At 41.6% G+C, this 20,454-nt stretch overlaps 2 protein-coding genes across 4 annotated transcripts; one reads left to right on the top strand and one right to left on the bottom strand.

The window, feature by feature from the left end:
• Window positions 1-1,446: 1,446 nt before the first annotated feature.
• nol6 (nucleolar protein 6 (RNA-associated)) lies at window positions 1,447-15,738 on the top strand. 2 transcript variants are annotated; one of them, XM_017427962.3, is made up of 26 exons: window positions 1,447-1,524; window positions 1,938-2,165; window positions 2,255-2,371; window positions 2,489-2,668; window positions 2,769-2,937; window positions 3,073-3,207; window positions 3,382-3,545; window positions 3,638-3,758; window positions 3,895-3,953; window positions 4,040-4,141; window positions 4,225-4,340; window positions 4,506-4,683; window positions 4,757-4,879; window positions 5,237-5,385; window positions 8,835-8,910; window positions 9,768-9,908; window positions 10,049-10,166; window positions 10,399-10,553; window positions 10,770-10,933; window positions 11,102-11,254; window positions 11,353-11,450; window positions 11,560-11,684; window positions 13,987-14,076; window positions 14,198-14,398; window positions 14,884-14,985; window positions 15,382-15,531. In XM_017427962.3, exons 2-26 carry the CDS (start codon window positions 1,938-1,940, stop codon window positions 15,529-15,531), a joined length of 3,414 nt encoding a protein of 1,137 aa, XP_017283451.1. In that variant the 5' UTR covers window positions 1,447-1,524. The 2 variants fall into 2 exon arrangements, with proteins under 2 accessions (XP_017283451.1, XP_017283450.1); XM_017427961.3 differs by having other exon boundaries at window positions 1,478-1,627; window positions 15,382-15,738.
• On the bottom strand, window positions 5,901-8,644 carry LOC108242839 (E3 SUMO-protein ligase ZBED1). 2 transcript variants are annotated; one of them, XM_037974737.1, is made up of 3 exons: window positions 7,936-8,644; window positions 7,115-7,845; window positions 5,901-7,001 (listed from the first exon to the last, which is right to left on the bottom strand). In XM_037974737.1, the coding sequence occupies exons 1-3, from the start codon at window positions 8,600-8,602 to the stop codon at window positions 6,453-6,455; spliced, it is 1,947 nt and encodes a 648-aa protein (XP_037830665.1). In that variant the 5' UTR covers window positions 8,603-8,644; the 3' UTR covers window positions 5,901-6,452. The 2 variants fall into 2 exon arrangements, with proteins under 2 accessions (XP_037830665.1, XP_017283452.1); XM_017427963.3 differs by having other exon boundaries at window positions 7,115-8,644.
• Window positions 15,739-20,454: the final 4,716 nt, after the last annotated feature.

Raw genomic sequence — 20,454 nt, 5'->3', positions numbered from 1 at the left:
GCTTGGACACTGAGCTCTGTGAACAGCCAGCCTCTTTAGCGATGACCTTTTGTGTCTTGCCCTCCTTGTGCAAGGTGTCGATGGTCGTCTTTTGGACAACTGTCAAGTCAGCAGTCTTCCCCATGATTGTGTAGCCTATAGAACTAGACTGAAAAACCATTTAAAGGCCTTTGCAGGTGGTTTGAGTTAATTAGCTGATTAGAGTGTGGTACCAGGTGCCATCAATTTTGAACCTTTTCACAAGATTCTAATTTTCTGATATGATGAATTTGAGATTTTCATTTGTTGTCATTTGTAATTATCAAAATTAAACGAAATAAACATTTGAAATATATGAGTTTGTATGTAATGTATGAATATAATATACAAGTTTCACTTTTTAAATGGAATTACTGAAATCAATCTGCTTTTTCATGATATTCTAATTTTATGACCAGCACCTGTATAGGGCTTTTTTTGTGTGCTGGCTTTATATTGGGACTTTTTTTGCAGCTGAAAATAACAGTCTTTATAAAATGTTTTTAAATTGTAATTATATATATATATATATATATATACTGCACCTAGTTTAAGTAATGTTGAACAAAAACTAGACACTGTCAAAATACACTGACCTACAAATTTATCAAGCAGGAAAAAAAGGACATTCAGTTTAAATTTATTTGTGTTTTATTCATTTAGAAAAGCACATTTAGTGTGCAAATAGATACTTTTAAAATAAAAAACGGTCTAATTTTAACAAAAAAGAGTAGCCTATAATCAGAGCAGTTGTATAGGATATAAGGACTTTTTTGTCCTTACTGCTGCACAGGCCTCTAACTGAAGACATTTATTTATTTATTTATTTTTAGACAATTTAGACAGTCCATTAATTGTTTCTGTCAAATTTACAACATTTTGCAGTTTCTTTGTTGAGTTTCTTCTTCGGTTCACCTACTCTGATGTCGTGGCATCTACAGACGCCTGCAAAGAAACTTCCCTCTCCACCATGAAACTGACAAAAGATATGAAAGTAAAACTTGCTTTGTCTTACATATTGTTTTTGATAAACAGGTTCACATCACCCTATGGACGCTGAAACATTTATTTGTCTCAGAAAAGTGGGTTTCCAGTGACTGGAACTAGTGTTCCTCCTCGAATATTGAAATGGCGCGTAAAGACCACCAGATGTCGCTGTTTTTCAAGTGGATAATGGGATTTTGTGGGGTGAATTTATACAGTATGACACCTTCACAATAAAAAAAATATTTTGAAAACCTTGTAGATAGATAGATAGATAGATAGATAGATAGATAGATAGATAGATAGATAGATAGATAGATAGATAGATGAGTGGACTCAGACCATTCATTCGGAGGTTTCTGCTTATGCAACCTACCTTGTTAGAGCAGACGGGACTTGCGCCACGTAAGCCAATCACCATTCAGCCCTACTACGTCTGAGCCAATCAGATAAATATTTTTGCTGGTAGCACGTTCGGTAAGCCCTTAGCACATGTGAGACCGTCAGGAAGGGAAAGTTGCGGTAAGTGTTAAGCTTCACTTTCCAGCTAGTAGGTTTATTATTTGCTTAAACAACGGGTTAAACCATGAAGAAGAAGCAGGCAGTTGTAGAGGAGCCACCAAAGGTAAGACCTTTTGAGATTTCTAAATATTTTTAGCCGGTTTGAGGCTAACTGGAGGCTAGCATGTTGAGTTAATGTGTGGTGTGTGGCTGTTTCTGACAGGCTTTTCCTGTGGTTTTTGCATTTTTATGTGGGTTATTCTTAAACATATTTAATGAAAGATACTAAACTTACAAACTGTACAGAAAGTAGCGATGTATTAATGTGAAATAAATATATTTATCCAACTTTATGCTTTAAGTTGGTTTACATTACCTGTACTAATAATGTCTTGTAATACGGTAAACGTTAAACTGTTGCTGTTATTTTACAGATGTATCCTTTAGATTCCTCTCATGGTGATGAGGAGGAGGACGAGGAGGACGAGATGGAGGAAAATGAGCCCCCCATTAAAGCCAAAAGGCTCAAACCTGGGGAGGAGGTGGTCTATCACCCGGTGAAGCTCTCCCGAAATGATCTGTACAGACCTCCAACAGCAGAGGAGCTGAACCAGCTGAAGGAGGCCGAGAGTCTGTTCCACTGCAGCCTCCTCAAAATGCAGGTGGGACTGCTGAGGTTAAAACATGGAGGGAACCTGCCTGCAAACTTGCACACGTCTAATGCACGCTGATGTCTTCTTTCCAATAACAGATGGACGAGCTGCTGAAAGAAGTCGTCCTGAGCGAACGCAGGAATCAGCAAATCACTTCCTTCATTCAGACGGTCACCAAGCTGCTGCAGAGTGTGCCGGTGTCACCAAAGGTTGAGGTGCGTAGTGTTCCGAAGAGCAAGCAAAACCTCACGACTGGACACACACAGTCACTTTTATTCAGCCTCCTCCTTATTTAGCCACAGTTTTTAAACACTCTCCTCCTGTGTGCCCAGGTTAATGACCTGTCTTGGCTGTCTGGTGCAGTGAAAGTGCCTTTTCTTTTGATGCCCAAAACGACAAAGGGTAAGTTCCACATGGCGCCTCCAGCCTCCGTTGATCTGATCGGGAGCTACCCGCTGGGCACCTGCATCAAACCAAACGTTAAAGTCGACCTGGCTGTCACAATCCCAGCTGTGAGTTATCACCTAAAGCCTTGATGAGCAGTATTTTTTTTGCCGTTCACTGCCTGCTGTGTGAAGGAACGTTATAAGCTGACCATCTTATTGTCTTCAGGAGGTGCTCCAGCCAAAAGACTTTTTAAACCAGAGGTATCCGAGGAAAAGGGCTCTCTACCTGGCAGGGCTCGCCCAGCATCTGAAGTCCTCCCCTGACATCGGGACGACGCGCTTCTCCTGCCTGCATGGGAACAGGCTTCGACCGGTTCTGTTGCTCACTCCGCCGGGTATTTGAGCTTCGATTTACGGCACACTGCACAACGTTTCTTCCACTTTTTTTAACTGTATTCGGCTCATATTGTTTGGAATTTCTCACGTCATGATTTTTTTTCAGTGAGTTGTTTCTGTGTCTCGTCATTTAGGTAAAGACTCTTCAAGGTTGACCGTGTGTGTTCATGTCTGCCCGCCTCCTGGGTTCTTCAAACCCAGCCGTTTCCACCCTAACAGGAATAACGTCAGGACGGAGTGGTACACCGGACTGCAGACATCCCACACTGGTAAGACGGATATAGTACATCCCAGTTATCTGCGAGGAACAGTTACTTTTTGTTTGTTTGATAGCTACAGGGGTATGGACTATGACATCTACCAGTCAGGGATACCAAAACTTTTGGTAAACTGTTGGTGTGTATTCTAAGGTTATGCTTATCAGCAGCTCTGTTGTGTTTCAGAGAGCAGCGAACCTCCCACTCCTCACTACAACAGCTCTGTTCTGGGGGATCTGCTGCCCAGGGCTCACCTCCAGTTTGTTTCTGCTCTTAGCTCCCAGTGCTCCGCTTTCTCTGACGGAGTGGCTTTGCTCAAAGTCTGGCTTCATCAAAGAGAGCTCAACCAGGTTGGGAAGGCTGCAATGGCTAACTTTTTCAAATTTAAACATTCTGTGTATTTTTGCATGAGATGTCACATCTTTGTACTGTTATCTTTTAGGGCTCTGGTTGTTTTAGTGGATTCCTGGCCTCAATGCTCCTGGCCTATCTGCTGATCACTCACAGAATCAGTAACACCATGACAGCCTATCAGCTGCTTCGAAACAGCTTGAATTTCCTGGGTAAGAAAGAAGGGGGGGGGGGGGGGGGGAGAGATCACTGAACTTTTTTGTTTTCATGTGTGTAAATCTGATCAATAAAATTAACTTTTCATTCTTTAGAATATCTCATAATGTGCTCGACCTTTTGACTTTTTAGCATCTACAGACCTGACTGTGAATGGGATCAGCCTAGCCAAAGATCCGGACTGTACAGCTGTAAGTGATCAAATGTCTCATCTGGTGCGTTCAAGCTTTCATACTTTTTAATCACTTTGTTGTATTTTTCTTCCTGTTCCCTGCAGCCATCTCTCGTGGACTTCCACAGTGCTTTCCAGGTCGTGTTCGTTGACCCCTCGGGACATCTCAACATGTGTGCCGAAATGACCGCTTGTACCTACAAACAGGCGAGTAACAATAAAAATTGCTGCGTGTTTGGATAAAATATAAACCCAGTGAGCCTGACCAGCTGTCATTTTTGGATCCTCAGTTGCAGCACGAGGCCTCGCTTTCATTGCAGTTCTGGGACAACCCCACAGTAGATGGGTTCCACTGCCTCCTCATGACCCCCAAACCCATGATAAGGACAAGTGACCATGTCTTCCAGTATGTGTGTCTCTGTCACCAGAAATGATACTGTACTTATTGTTTATGTCTGGTAATGCCAGCTTTTAGGAAAGGTGCTGGAGACTAAAACATACAGCTTGTTGAAAGCACAACAGTAAGTTTAACTCAACCTCCCCTTTTTTGTGCTATTCATCTCCTCCTCAGGTTGCATGACTTGGTGAAGCTGCAGTCCAGCTGTAAGAAACAGAATCTGCTGAGCGAGTTAATGGACCGCAGTGGAAATTATGTCCAAACTGCGCTGCCTTTTATCCTGTCTCTGCTCCATCAAGGACTTGGCCAAAGGATTCACCTCCTCACCCACTCCCTCTCACCTGACCTCGAGGTAATATGCCTTAAATGTAATACAGTGCTCTGTTTAAAAAAAAAAAAACATTTAAACTTTGTTTTCCTTGTAGTGGTCTGTAGAGAGTGAAGCCCCGAAGTACAAAGCTCATCCTCCCCTGTCCTTTGGTTTGCTCTTAAAGCCGGAGCTGGCAGCTTCTGTCCTGGAAAGAGGCCCCCCTGCAGACAACCCCAAGGTAACATCACCTGTTTCTCCTTACTGTGTAATAAAAGTGATTATAGCTCTTTTTTCAGGTCAAGAGTTTTGAGAGCTTTAAATTCACCCTCTTATCAGTTTTACATTACATCAATTAAGAATTTAGAAATTTACACCATGTACATGTTTGTTTTAATGGAGGAACATGTATTCCAATTTTAGAAAGCACTACTTGGTGTTTTTTGTGTTTCTTACTAAAAGTCTGGTGAATATTAAACATACTACAGTTTTTATTTTGGAGTATACTTAAAATTGTTTGCACGCATAGAATTTTTTGCTATTGTGCTGGTGTATCAGTTGACACGAATGCATGAAAAATGTGACGTTCCTCTGCCAGGCGGCCGAGTTTCGTCAGCTGTGGGGCCCACGCTCTGAGCTGCGTCGCTTCCAGGATGGTGCCATCACCGAGGCTGTGCTGTGGGATGGAAAGAGCTCGTGGCAGAAGCGGCTCGTCCCCAAACAGATCATCACACACTTGCTCCAGCTGTATGTATTTTTACTTGAGCAGGGCTCATACAGGTGCACAGCTTTAAGAGAGAGGGAAAAACGCAGCAGTTGAACTGCTGCCGTTTTAATTTTGGTATTAGCATAGATGGATATTCTGACAAGAAAACAAGATATCAGCTGGTTAATGTTGTAACAGCTGTTTCCTGATGGGCAGTAAACAGAAAACCTCATGCAGTAAATACTTATAAGACTTATAATACTTATAAGATAAGGCACTACAGTCAAATGACTGACGTGGATATATAACACTACCAGAATGTGGGGGATGCATTTAATTCATAAAATTATTGTTCCCGCTTTTATACTTCATATCATTTTTTTTGACATGTTGCCAAGTTATGAAACGGCGACAGGTGTTATTTTCATCTTTCCTTTTGAAGGTTTTATAATAGTTTTTTTTAGAGAAATTTCTCTGCACAGTTCTTGCAATTTATTTTCAAATACTTTAACAATCTGATGGGCTACTCAGTATTTAATAACACTCTGTAACAGGGTTAAAAACTACTATAAAATGCATTTATTTTTCTAAACAACATTAAGAGGTTCTGTGTTATCTACAGCATGGTGAAACTTTATACAGTAATAATAATCACAATAACGTTCAAGTTAAAAGATATCCTCATTCAGGTTTTCAGAACTAAAAAAAGGTGGATCAGTGCATTTCTATTTGGAATCTATTAAAAGTAAAAGTAACCGAGGTGTATGAAAGACTTCAGCATCACATGGTTGGTATTCTTTTTAAAATAAAGCACTCAAAGATTTTTACTTGCCGTCTGCTTTAGACTCAGATAGTCAGCTATGTTAAGTAAGGCAATGACACTAAATATTGTTGCAATATGATAGGATTTTATAGCTCATCTCGAAACTCATGGTGGGAGATGACTATGTTAATGTTTTAACATAAATGTTAGCTTATTAACTGTAGTAAACACCTTTACAGGGGGAGAGTACTGCTGCCATTCTGACTAATATCATTTATTTTATATTGCACCCCACTCTCCCCTGCAGTAACTTGTTCTTGCTTTAAAAATATTCTGTATTGCAAATTATGCATTTCTGTTCACAAAGATCATCATGTTGACATGCTCCGGACTTAGTCTTGTGCGCATCATCGCAAAGGCTTCTCCGGCTTCTGACAATAAAGATGGCAGTGAAACGCCAGGTATACACAAATAATGTTTCGCCAAAGTCGCCACTTTGGGAAACCTCGGGCCGTTCATCCTCCACCAGTCAAGAGGGTTTGTGTCTAGTGGGGGAGCGATGTCTCTCAGATAGTAATCCACCTGAGCCTCGGAGTCGGAGGCGTAAGAGGAGCTGTAGTTGTCTCCCAGAAGCAGAGCCATGGTGTTTTTGGTGTCGCTTCTCATTTTCGAGAGCAGGGCCAGGTGGCTGATGTCGGGTGTGACCGGGGTCTCCTGCTGCTCGTCCTTCGGGAGACTGGCAGTAGTGGTTGTTTCTAGTTGTGAGACCAGTTCGTGGAGTTGAACCTTCGCAGCCAGTCTCCCCGCTGGCGTCAGGAAGCTGAGGTGTTTGTGACGAGGGTCCAGCATCGAGGCGATCAGAGCTGGTTTGGAAGCGAGTTCACTCGAGTCGACCTGTAAACCGTACAGTGACACAACAGTTATGTTAAGGGTTTGCACAAGTTCATATGAAAAAAAAAGAACTAAAATAAACTAAATGTTGGAACTAAACATTAGTTTACACCCACCTCCATGTTTTTTCTGAGTGACTTCTGAACTTTCAGCTTGAACTCCAGGACTTGTTCAACATCGTTCTCTTTTGGCACAAGGTGTATCTGAATGAGGCTGAAGGTTATCGGGTAGATGTTTGAAATGGACGCCTCCGTCTCGGCAGATATGACCGTCGTCGCCCACTTCAGCGTTGCCAGCACAGGTGTGAAATTCTCAATTATTTGCCAGCAGTCGTCTTCGATTTCAAGAGCCTGAGCTTCCCGTCGGCTGGTGATCATGCGATCGGAGAGAATGGCTTTAATCGCCCACCTTTGCTCGAGCAGCCGTTCGAACATGTCACAGATGGTGTCCCACCGAGCTTTGCTCGACTTGATAAGCTTGTGCTGCGGCAGGCACATCTGCATCTGCTTCTGCTCCAAGGCTCCGCTCGCCAGCATGCTGTCGCTGAAGTGCTGGACCAGCCTCCCCGCAGCAGCAACGACGCGGAGGAGGGCCTCGCTCAGCCCGTCGGTGACGGCGCGCTGCAGCATTGTGGCAAAGCAAGCGGCGTAGTCCCAGGGGACGTGGGTGAGCGCTTGACTCGGCCAGATGTTTTCTGCACTGTTGTGGACGCACGTCATGACTTTCCCTGCAACACCCCAGGACTGCGCAGTGCTCAGGAGCCTCTCTGCGATGCTCTCCGCTGCATCATGGCTCCCTGATGGCAGCTTGTGCGTCTGCAGCACAGCTAGTCTCCCTTGCCAGTCCTCTGTAATGAATGAGCACGACACTGTAACATACCTCTGAAATGGCAGGGCCGCCCAGAGATCTGCGGTGAGAGCCACTTTCTCCACTTTACCCAGCTGCACCAGGAGCTCCTCTGCCTTTTCATGGAAACGGCCTTCAATAGCGCGCGTCACATCACCTGCAGATGGCATCTTGTAACTATGCACAGCGTGCGCCAGCAGCTCCCGAAAACCCTCCCCATTCACCACGCTGACGGGAAACATGTCCTTTTCAATCATTCTGCAGATGAGCTCCGTCACCTCGGCGTGCGTGGTCACGCCGTCGCCGGACGCGTTGTCTTTTTCCGGGTGCTTGTTTCGGATGTGGTACATCATGCTGGTGGTGCTGCTCCTGTACTTCAGCTTGGTGTCGCAAATCGTGCAGCGAACCTCGTCGTCCGCTTTAATGAAAATATCCCACACGGAGCTCCGCCTCAGGCGTTTCCTCTCCCCCACATCCCGCTCCGGCGGCGGGGGGGAGGTCGTGTTCACGCTGGGGGACATGCTGACGGCCCGGGCCGTCTCCTCCACGGCGCAAACCACGGGCTTCTCCTCGTCCTCCTCCACCTCCTCCTCCAGCGGCGCCACGGGCATGTGCCTGGCCATGTGAGCCATCATGGAGGTGGTGGCTCCGCCGCAGTATTTTAACGTGCTGTGGCATTTCTTGCAGCGAACCAAGTCGGCACCGAGTTGTTCGAAGCAGGTCCACACGGAGCTCCGTCGTCTCGCGCCGCGCTTCATTATTTCAAGCGAATGTTTTTGGGCAGCAGGAGGTTACGCCTACCGTTATTCGTTATAGGAGGATATGACGTAGAAAAAAAACAAAACAAAAACGTTAATTTCTCCCTTTTTGTTTTTGGTTGGATTTAAGTTTTAATTAAGTTTCGTGACTTTATATATATATATATATATATATATATATATATATATATATATATATATATATATATATATATATATTGTTTTCTATCAGGCACGCAGATATCCCAGAGTCCTGTGTGCGATATGTCGGAGCGATGGTTGATGACGTCATCAAAAGGGGAAGTGAGGTAAACTGTCTCATTTATTAATGTTTTTATTTTTATTTATTTATTTTTTGTTTGTTTCAAAGGGAGGTGCATGAGTGGGGGACAGCAGAACTACAAATACAGTGTAAAACAATAAATATTAGACAAAGGGGGAAAAAACAGTAAAACAATTGTCTTTTGTTGTTATTTTTAGTCTGGTAACATAACTCTTTCCTACATCATGGTCACACAGAATATGTTACAACTACCTACTGTTTTTGTACAACTGGGCTACAGGTGTCTACAGTAAACTATTATAACAGCTTATTCAATAATAACTATTGCCAGATACTATAAATAAACACAGATAGACACTGATTGAGGCTCTATTCCCAAACACCTGTCCACCCCCCTTCACCATTTCTTATATTGTTTATCCAAGATGGAAAGATGAATAACTCCACCTGTCTATTACTTCTATCTATAATAAGGTTGTAAGATCATATGTATATTTTGGTGTGAATCCAAACACAACTTGTTTGTTTATTTTTTTTAAACTGTGACTAAAACTCGTTTTAAACCTGAATCAGCAACAATATACAGCAAAATATGAGCCGGGTGGAGTGGACTTTTGCATTTCTGAAACTTTTGTTCTCTTTATAAATTCATGTTAGAACTGTCAGGACATTTTCAGGCGTCTCACAAAGTGTCTAAAAGCGCATACTGTTCACCTCTGTGCAACTGTGTCAAAAGGTTTGTGTTAGATTAGTGTGTTTTAGTTGTTCAAAATTGTGTGGTTGCATCTATATTAAGTACAGAATTCAGTATTTTCTGTGTTGTCAAAGTATCCAGATAAGGATTTTGTTATAATCCAACATATCTCTTGGCCTGATCTCAAGGTGCCTAGTACCGGAGAGGAGGAGAGTTTAGTGGTGGTTCAGTCTTACGATGACCTGAGCAGGAAGCTGTGGAGGCTGGAAGATTTGCCTCTCGCCATTACTTCAGTGCAAGGAGCCCACTCTGCTCTTAGATACACGCAGGTAACGACTCATATCAGTATTAGCTCATACAGCTTTGAGTGATGCAGAAGGTATCCCTGTTAATAAACCTGCATGGTTTTCAAATATATGTACAGATCTGTTTTTTCCATCAGTTCTGATTGCTCAGCCGTGTTTTTCAGGTCTTTCCTCCTGAGCCACTGAAGCTGGACTATTCCTTCTATGACAGAGAAAAGATTTCAAGATCGTTGGTGCCAAAAGAAGGCAAACCCTGTCCACATTATATAACTCCAATCACAGGTTGGTACCACCACTTTATAAATGACTCTTTGCTCTTTTTTTATTATTATTATTAAACTCTTGTTGTGTCTTTAGTTGTGAAGGATGTCATTATTGGTGAAACGTGCATTTTCGCATGTAAACATAACACTTATCTTTAGTTTAGTAGCTACATTAGTGTCTTGTCATGTTCTGTGACAGGTAGAATATTAGAAGACATTGATCACTTCTCTTTTTAAATTTGTTCTTGCAGTGATCTGTCACATGGAGGGGAGTGGGAAGTGGCCTCATGACCGCCTTGCAATCCGCCACATTCGAGCCGCTTTTCATATTCGCCTGGCGGAGTTGCTCAAGAAGCACCATAATTACACATGCAAGCCCGGTCCCACACACCTGGATGTGTGGAAGGTATTGTTGTTGTTTTTTTAGTTTAATGTGGCAAGTCAAAGACAGTTTATATTTTGTAGTTTGTTTTGACTTTTAGATTAATTGAAGCATTGCTTGTATAGTAGTAATGCATGTGTCACTTGAATGCACTTAACACAGAAGGTTGTTTTTTAGTTAATTGCTGGTCAATATTGCCTGTCATCTGAGAACTTTGCTTGGATCTCCCTTTGCTTTCAGGATGGTTTAGTGTTTCGAATCCAGGTGGCGTACCACCGTGAGCCTCAGGTCCTGCGGGAGAGCGTGAATGCCGAGGGGCTGCTGGTGGTGAGGGACAACGAGGAGGCTCAGGCTCTAGAAATGGCCACTATTCACAAACCTCTACTGACCAGCACATTACATGGGTAAATGCAAAAGGATGGTTTCTGCATGGAAAAGCAGAGATTGGACACTTCTTCTGTCTCATTTGTCTTTAGTTTCTTACATATCTTTTTTTTTTTTTTTTTACCAATTTCTTTGTCCTGCATGCTCACGTGGTTGGTCCATCTCACACCGCACCTTATTTCCGTTAGTCTCCAGCAGCAGCACCCGTGTTTCGGAGCGGTTTGTCGCCTGGCCAAACGCTGGTTGGCAGCTCAGCTCTTCAGTGAAGACATCGCAGAGGACACGGCAGACCTGCTGGTGGCTTCACTCTTCCTGCAGCCTGCACCCTTTACTTCTCCCGGGTGACTCTAAACTCCATGAAATCACGGAACTCACGTTTTCCCAGATGCTTTTGTTTTGCTCAGTAGGTCATGTGAACGAATGTCGCCGTCTTTCTCAGCTCCCCTCAGGTGGGCTTCCTGCGTTTCCTTCGCCTGCTCTCGTGCTTCGACTGGAGGAACAACCCGCTGTTCGTCAACCTCAACAACCAGCTCACAGGCAAGCGCTCCCACCCTCCTTCTCCTTTGACATACTTTAACATCCTTCCCATATGCTTTGCTGTATTTATGCCAAGTTTAATTGTTGTTCACCTCTCTGTCACGTGTAGCTGCAGACTACACAGAGATCAAGAATGACTTTATGGCGTCGAGGGACTCTCTGCCTGTCATGTTTATAGCAACGCCTAAAGACAAAAAACTGTCTTTGTGGACCAAACGAGCTCCGAGCATACAGGTTATGACTCATAAATACACACAAAGCAGCACATTTAATGGATTTGAACTTAATGCAGCAGCACTACATGGGGTCAGTAAGCATTAAATAAGGGAAAGTGGGATTTTAAAACAAAAATATCTGCAGTATCTGCATTCATTCAACTTGTTTTGTTGTCTTTGACAGCTTATTTACAGTACGTATTATAAACAGCGGTGCAGAAAAGAATTGCATGTCCTTGGCAGAGAGCAGTCACATAGTTTCCCAATCCGGGAGCCTTTTCTTAATGCACACTGCTCCCCTGGATCACACTACAAAGCAAAAAAAAAAAAAAGAAAATCAAATTAATTTCAGGTATATCTCTGGATTAATCACCATTTTCACCCAACATAAAATTAATAAATACACTGAGGTTATTTCAGATGGAGTTGTGTTGCTTACCACAGGCAGATAGCCATGTTTTTTTCTTAGCGCTGGGAATTGACTGTTCTGAAGTCTTTCCAAAACCTGGTGTAAGTCATTGATCTGGGAAATCCAAATTTTTTTTTTTAACAGACAATAAAACTTTGATTTCTAAATCTGCTCAAACTGTGAATACAACAGCCGTTAATACTTTTATTAACAGTACAGGTTGTTGTTTGTCGACCGTCAGGTGCAGCTCACCAGTTGCTTTTCATTGCTGTCCTCTGTCGCAGTGAAATAAGTGAAATACTTAGTTTTGTATTCCTCTGTTTGAGTGTGAGCGTAGCTGTGAAAAAGTCCGACGGCACACAGTTGTGCGTAAAAGAGAAATGCGCACCACCCTCTCATGGCGCGGAGCTGACCCAGATAGGTTTCCTGATCTTCCAACAAACGCAGCTTTAAAACAGCGAGCCTCTCCCAGCATCCTCCTTTATAAGAGCGGTGGGGGGAGAAGCGGGATCTTTGTAGTCTGTGACGTCCTGATGGAGACGTCACGGTCACTCTGGGCTTCACTTTGGCATGGTGTATGGCGCTTGGCGTGTTGCACGTGAGGATATCTGTTAGCCTGCAGTGGTTTTACCTGCAGTACAGCTTGGACAGGTTCGTAGAAAATACTGCTCAGAAGTTTGGACACACTTACCATTTGGTTTCCCTAAAAAGGCATGATCAAACCTTCCCTGCTGCTGTTGTTCTAAAGTTAATACTTGTCTAAAACCTGTAACTTTAAAGAAAATATCATACAGGATTTATTATCCTGTGCTATTAAATTTGTAGTTATGAAACATTAACCAGATAACTGAAACTGCTCTATCATACAAGCCAGTAGCACAGTTTTATTGATGATGTAAAACAGCATCTCTGTGGTAGTTGTAGTTTAATGAATGTACAAATTAAATATAATTTGAATGGTCACAAATTTCAGGAACATTAGTTTCTATCAGAAGCTGCATGCTCCTCCAGCATGTTCAGTTAGTTATAAAAGAAATCTGAATTTTCTTGTTGTGCACTGTTTGTCGCTTCCGCAGTTCCTCTTAGTGACCACTAGGGGCAGATAATAATGGAATTAGTCTGCTATGAAATGTTTGCCTTCATGACCACAACTTCTCAAAAGTTATTAATTTTACATCTTTCATCTGTCCCCAAAATGTTAGATTTTTTTTTTACATTGAACTGGGTAAGATTGTTTGTTTTCTTTAAGACTGTTTTGTTCAGACAGGGGTAGGCTCCTGTTTATTTCTATTATTAAAGCTGGAAAACCCATTGTCCACACAGGAAGAAGTGTTCACCACAAATACAAAGCAGTGTTGCAGGTCATTGTATTTATGGTTTAAATTTTTCTGACTGACTTCACATTTTCAAGACAAATTACAAAAAGAAGTGTTTCCAATCCTATGTAGTCCTAAGACTTTTTATATTTGTTTCATCCTAACTCTTTTCCAAAGATGTCATTTCAACACTCATCTAAATGCAGTTTGGGTGTTGTCACGAGTATTGAGTAAATCCAAAAAACATATGTTGTTTAACCCTGTTAAACCTCAAAGAGAAAACAATTACTGTACCCAGATCTGGTTAGAATAGAATAATTCTTTACATCAAATAAAAATGATAATATTACAGTATAAATTATATATAAACATAATGACGCTTGTGAGACTTATCAGTTTTAGGCCTTCAGATAAGCCTTAAATATAAGGTCAGTGCATTGGACAGCAAGTTGTAACATTTTACCAGCTGTTTGACTGTGAAATGCTGCTTTCAGATAGTTCTATTTCAGTGCTAACTAATAATTATTACAGCTGCATTACTGAGTATATTACATTTCATTTGCATGGTGTAGAAAGCTTGTTCTGTGTGGATTTAGATGCTGCAGCGTGTGATGATGGTGGCTGCAGAGAGTCTGAAAGTGTTGGAACATCAGTTGATTGATGGCAGCCAGATGCAAGACGTGAGGGTGGGTAAAAAGCTTCAGTTCTTTCAACACTACATGACTCATTAACCTTATATGCGCAGTGTGGTGGGATTTTTACAAGCGCTATTATGCATGTGTCTACGTGTTTCTTTGTTTTTTGTAGGTGATCATGCGTCCTCCGTTGGATGCCTACGATGTTCTGATTCATCTGAACCCAAAGCAGGTTCCTGTTCTCAGCCAAGCTGTGGACCCTCCAGCTGTCACTTTCAGCAGGGGCGTGGTCGCCGACGGCACGCCCCAGTCTGCAGGTGCCCTGCCAGTCATCGACTATAACCCTGTGACCCTCTACCTGACTGAGCTAAGAGTAAGGCTTGTTTGTACAGGCTTCCTTTTCAAAAGGAGGCTTCATTGCAGAAACTACTAACACAGGATGCATTTATGTAACATTGAGCAGCTTGACAGTCAAGAGAAATGGCCACTAAATAAAAATAAATATATTTTTTCACATGTGCACAAGGTTTATATCTAAGGTTTTGTTAAATAGTGAAGAAAACTATATATCGCCGCTCATTTTGTCTTTCTTTTTTTGCAGCTTTTTCTGTTTATCTATTGTTCACAATATAAGCAGAATCTGAATGTTACAGCAAATCTACAACCAAACCAATAATGAGGGCTCAAGCAGTTAGTTTGAGCTCATTCCAAGCTTAAATATGACTAACAAATTTATAGAAACCAAAATATTTGTCAAATTGTTTATTTACTTTGAGACGTGCAGTTTTGTCTTGCAGGAAATATGACAAACTGTATGTTATATGCATCCCAAAGCATTTTATTTCTTTTTTTTGTCAGGAAGCATTTGGAGACCTGGCCTTGTTCTTCTGTGATCCTTACGGTGGAACAGTGATCTCAGTTCTGTGGAAACCCAAGGCTTTTGTTCCTGCACCATTTAAGGTAAAACCTGTGCCACTATGTCTTACATTAAACTGTAATGACGTAAAGGAGAAGCATTTTGGACTGCTAACAAACTGGTCTGTGATGATATTTGTATTATTAGCTCACGTCATGCTGACATATTAGCACTAATCATTTGGCTTCACAGTGGATCAGTGGTTGGCACTGTTGCCTCACGCAAGGGTTAAACCTGAGGTCGTCCTGCGTGCAGCGTGTACATTCTCCTCGTGTTTGCGTGGGTTTTCTCCAGGCACTCCGGAGAAAAACATGCATGTTTAGGCTCCCTTCAGGCCCGGGCCTCCCTTGAAGAAAAGAGATCTGTGATCTCAATGGGATTAGCCTGGTTAAATAAAGAATAATAAATAAATAAATCACGTTTGCTTTTGTTTTTCTCAGACGTCCCAGATGGCCGCCAGGACCGTGGAGGTGACTGGGGATGAAGTCAAAACCATTCCTAATGTTGAGGCCATATTGGAGGACTTCCAGGTTTTAGGGAAGGGTTTGGTCAAATCGGTGGAAGCCAGAACTGAGAAATGGACCTTTTAGATGCATAAACCTCTGATCATTCAGAAACTGGTGTTTCATTGGAGAGGAAACACTGACACTGTGGGTAAAACAGGACCATTGACACATGAATGAGAGTTTAGTGTCTCGTTAACAGTGATATGTAGAGATAGTAAAAAAAGCCGCCCTTTGTTTTAATGAGGCTGTATTGTGTTTTAATAAATTTCTATCCTTTGGATTTAAACAAAATTCCTCTCATTGTTGCTGTCTGGGAATGAAGCTCTAAATTAATTCTGTTTTAATAGCAAGTTTAAAACCCATTCACCCAAATAAGTATAGTCCGTTTCTTTACAGTAGGGCTGAACGAGATTGATTAAACCAAATGAATCAAACATGGTTTTAACAACCTAATAAATATTTACTGGTTCTTTTTAAAGTAAGGATTTCTGGCCATCATCCTTTATCCTGGAGTGCAGTGAAATCTGTCAGTTTGGATCATTTGCTGGATGAAACTTGAAATCTTAATGCATCGTTTTAAGATTAGAGGCACTGCATTGTTTGTTTTTATTCATTCCTAAGATGACGTATGAATAACTGAGGTCAAATTAAAAGCAACAAATAGTTGCAGCTATGGTAACCGTTGGCGTAAACACTGAACATTGAAGGTGTTTATCTTGAAAGTTATTAAGTTTAACTGTCACTGATGCAATGCGTTGAATATTGTATCCTATGCACTGTTTCAAAACGAAACATCAGGTGGGTGTTTTTAAGAAGTACAGACAAACCTGTTATGTACATATCACAGTTGCAGACAGTTGTTCCTGGAAATTCATGAAAAGAGTTTGTCCTGGTGCTTTCATTTCTAGGAATCCTGTCAATGGGGTTAACAGCCACAGCCCAGAAGGCATGAAAACTCAAGATAATTAGTGCTAGCCTTGACACGCAACTATACCGCTCCAATCAAGCGAATTCGTGAAAACAGAATGTATGTCGAATCGGGTCAGTTTGGGTTGTGTAAGCTTTTCTGCGGAGCGCTTCTTCAAGCGTGACGGGTTTAAAATAAACGTCCTGGAACTTTTATCTCTTCTGAACCAGCCCTGCAGGTCATAAAGACCACAAAATCATGAGCGCAAAAATAAATAAATAAATAAAGCCCAGCTTTTTTACTTTGTGTGAAAAAAGCTTCAAAAACTTTTGCAGAACCTGTGATTTTTTTATTTTAAACGTATCAAAAACCTAATAACTGATGTCTGAAAGAAACAAGATAATTTCAGCAAATTAGTACTTTGGTAATGTCTAGAAAGACTTTTTATTATAAGCAGATTTTTAAGGAGGGGGCTGAAGAGAGATGCTGATTAAATGGATGTCTTTGTCTGAGCCTCGGGGGTCCAGACTTCACACTCTCTGCCTCTTCAGCCGGGCCCCTGAAAGACTCCAAACCTCTGCTAAAGAGAGGGGTCACAAAGTTTGTACATGTATTTACAGTTTGACAAAGCCAGATATGTACTTTAAAGAAGAAGAATCAGGGGGGAAAAATAAGCATACTTGACTTAGGGTGACTTAAATAAGAACTATGTCTTGGCTTCAGATCACAAAAAAAAAAATAAAAGAAATCCAAGCAGCTTTTGAACCATCTGGAGCTGATAGATGTTCAGGCAGGTGGAAAGGTTGCTGCAGTAGCCAGGGTGTGGTGAGATGAAAGCATATGAACTTTTTGGACTAGGACATTAGGACACACTTATTGGAAAGCTGTTGTTCGACAGGAGTAACCTTACACACCTTAACAATTAGGCCCATCCTCTGAAATTCCTAGATGCTCGTGTTGATTGTAAACAAGAGAACAAGTAAAATCATCTTCAGACTCAGCCAGGCTACAAATACACTGAAAAAGTGTTACCTAATGTATGCAGAATACAATGCATTTTGAAATATTTCCATGGCACAGTCCAAAACTAGGGCAAAAAAGATGATATTGTTCTCATTAGCTAAATAGTTGTCATGTATTTCTTGTTTTTAGGTTAGTTTTCTTTCTTAAAGCAGAATCGCAGAAAAAAAGGCTCTGACCACTTTTTGGAAAACTTGCAGAATAAATAGGGTTCAGATGGCAAAGCTTTTACCAGCAAGTTACAAATGAAACAGAACAGGGTTATCAATATTTCCCAAACCACCCAAAAACCTAAAAAAATAAGGGAAAACCAAATATATGTTGGAAATGTACTGACAAATGGAATGCATATATATATATATATATATATATATATATACATACTGTGGGGATTTTCAAAAGTCATCTTCCCCTGAAGAATGTTTGGGTTTTTTTTCTATATTATATGAGAAGATTGTCAGTTGTCCAGTCATAATGTCTCCTTGGGCAGAGAAACCTTATATATTTGATTTGTGTAATTCTAAGGTATTGCCTGGAGCTTCAAACTCTTTGTGTGGAATGTGGAAAAGTGAACAGGAAATACAACTGTCTGTCACTGGACGCTGTCTACATCAGAGCACAAGAGTATCATAAACCCCGAACACCTTCCATATGTAAATCTATGTTAGTCAAATAATATTTAGACTTATTGTCCGTACAATCCATTCCTCGATGAAGGTGTTTGAAAGAAGACGAGTGAATCATGAAAGCTTCCAGCAAAGCAGCTCTCATTCTGGTTGTGGGTCACTGGACCAGCTCTTTACCCTCGTGAAGAACTTACTGGAGCTTAGATAGGGGTTTGCAGAACAGATCTAGTGTTTTTGTGGACTTGGTGAGGGCTTCTGACTGAGCTCCCTGTGGTGTACGTATCAGGTCCCTTTACGATCAAGATATGAGATCTTGGTTCACATTGAAAGCTTTAGTTCACAGTTGAGAAGAAGAGCTCAGAGTTGAGTCACTGTTCTTCCACATGATGGAGATGTCTGAGGCGGGTCCAGCATCTGGTTAGAATGACTACTAGACACCCCCTCCCCCCAGGAAAGGATTTCTTCTTCGGTGATTGTCAGGGAAGACTCCCATAGGGCAGCTTTCCAGAATATGTCGGGGAGATTATTTCGCTCAGCTGGATTGCGAACAGCTCGTGGTTCTCCGGGAGGAGCAGGAGGAGGTGGCAATGTGGAGAGGGAGGTCTGAGGATCTTCAGTCCAGGAGAACGGATGGAGGGAACGAGCGACCAATGCCAGGGATCGTGTTTTATATTCTGTGATTTTAAGCGTTTATGACCCTGTTGTTTTTGTAGTTTATTCTTTACCAAATGTAGCTGAGCATGCATGCATGCATGCATCCATCCATGTCGGTTGGTTTGCCTTTTTTGCAAGATTACTTAAAACCTAATGAACAGAATTAGATGAAATTTTCAGGAAATGTTGGGGTTGTCCCTTCTGGATCGCGATCCAGATCGCCACCAAAAAATGAATCGATATGCACCTGTGAAGTTGTGCAAATTATATTTTTCAAAACTTAGAAGTTTGCTAAAACAGTTTTTGGTTTACCAGCAGAAAATGTAAGACTTGTACATTTCAAATCATACTTCTCGAGAGTTTGTATAAACCTGAAAATGCAGGTTCATTTGTAACTCTCCCCAGTAAATCGGGAACGTTTAAACACGATGTTCCATCAGCCTCTGAGTGGAGGGCGTATTCTGTGTCGTTCGCCTGTTGGAAATCCTCAACGGAAAAGAATTCTGAGAATTACTTCAGTTGATCTACCAAGAACTGGAGTTTGTTTGAATGCCGGCTCGTCGGGTCCAGATCTCTGAGTTCCAAATCTCCGGTCCGTGTCTGAACTTGTCGTTTCCATTTATCACGACTGTGCTTTAAAACCTCCACAGCATCATAAGCAGTTAGGAGAAGCAAAGATAAGAAAAACATTAGGTGTAGCCTAAATGCAGGCGGTGAATGACAGAAAGATTTACAATTATAGCTGATAATGCTCCATGTTTTCTCTTTAAAAATTATACAGCGTACATGGAAGATAAATTTAAAAAAATTTTAAATGATGTCATATGTTCTGGAGTTCAACTTTGGAGTGAATTCCTTTATTTGTGCTTGCTTATAGTAGCATAAATCATTGCGATCCCAGGTTGCGTGACAATCGGAACGTCTCACTTGTGCAAAGATTTGTCTAAGATTTCAGCTGGACGGCTTCCACTGTTTACTGAAAGGGGAAATCAAACCCTAAGTGCAGCCCAGTTGTGATTAACACTAGAGGAAATCCTCCTTTGTCGGATTTTTGTGTTCTTGAATGCAAAGGGTCATTATAGGGGCCAAATCCAGTTCAGGTTCCTCTGCAGTGCGCACTGCTTGTCATACCTTTCTACAAAACGCTGAGATTTGAGATTTTTTTTTTTTTTTTGGAACAAGGCACTGTGAAAGCAAATACGTTGGGGGGCTTTTTACACATGTTGCCAGAAAATTATTCTCAAGTGCACACCCTCCTCTGTTGTGCAATGGGATGGATCAGTTTTGTTTACTCAACAAGAAGCATTCTGCATAAAGAATGAGCTGCAAAACAAAGTCTTAAAGACTCGAGATTTAAAAGCTGTTAACGCAGTCGTCGTCACGTTTGGTTTCTAAAGAGCTCTTTATGTCGTTAAAGAGTGACGAAAATGCTGTAGATTCATACAGCGTCCCTTGGTGTCAGGGAGTAGTTCTTAGTCATGTTGTTTTTTTGTCTGGTAGGATGTAGTGCCCTGACCCGGCTATCAGTCCTCCTTTACCTGACTGCACCAGTTCTCTCTCCAAGTCTTGATGGAAAACAACTGGCAGGTTGGCATTCCTACTCCAGACAGACACATTGCAAATAAATCACCACCAACAAAAAAAAAAAAAGTTATTTGGTTGTTTTTTTTAAGGAAAGAAAATGTAAGGGAGGAAAATGCTTGATTTTCAGAACTGATTCTTCGTCCAGAAGAGGATCAAAATTCCTGTGGGCACATAACTCTTCTTTTATTTCTTTCTCTCTCTTTCTGTAACATTTAC

This window comes from Kryptolebias marmoratus, linkage group LG1, assembly GCF_001649575.2.
Source record: "Kryptolebias marmoratus isolate JLee-2015 linkage group LG1, ASM164957v2, whole genome shotgun sequence".
In the NCBI taxonomy this organism is placed as follows: domain Eukaryota; kingdom Metazoa; phylum Chordata; class Actinopteri; order Cyprinodontiformes; family Rivulidae; genus Kryptolebias; species Kryptolebias marmoratus.
The sequence above is the reverse complement of the archived record's forward strand: the minus strand, read 5'-3'. Positions and strand labels throughout refer to the sequence as shown.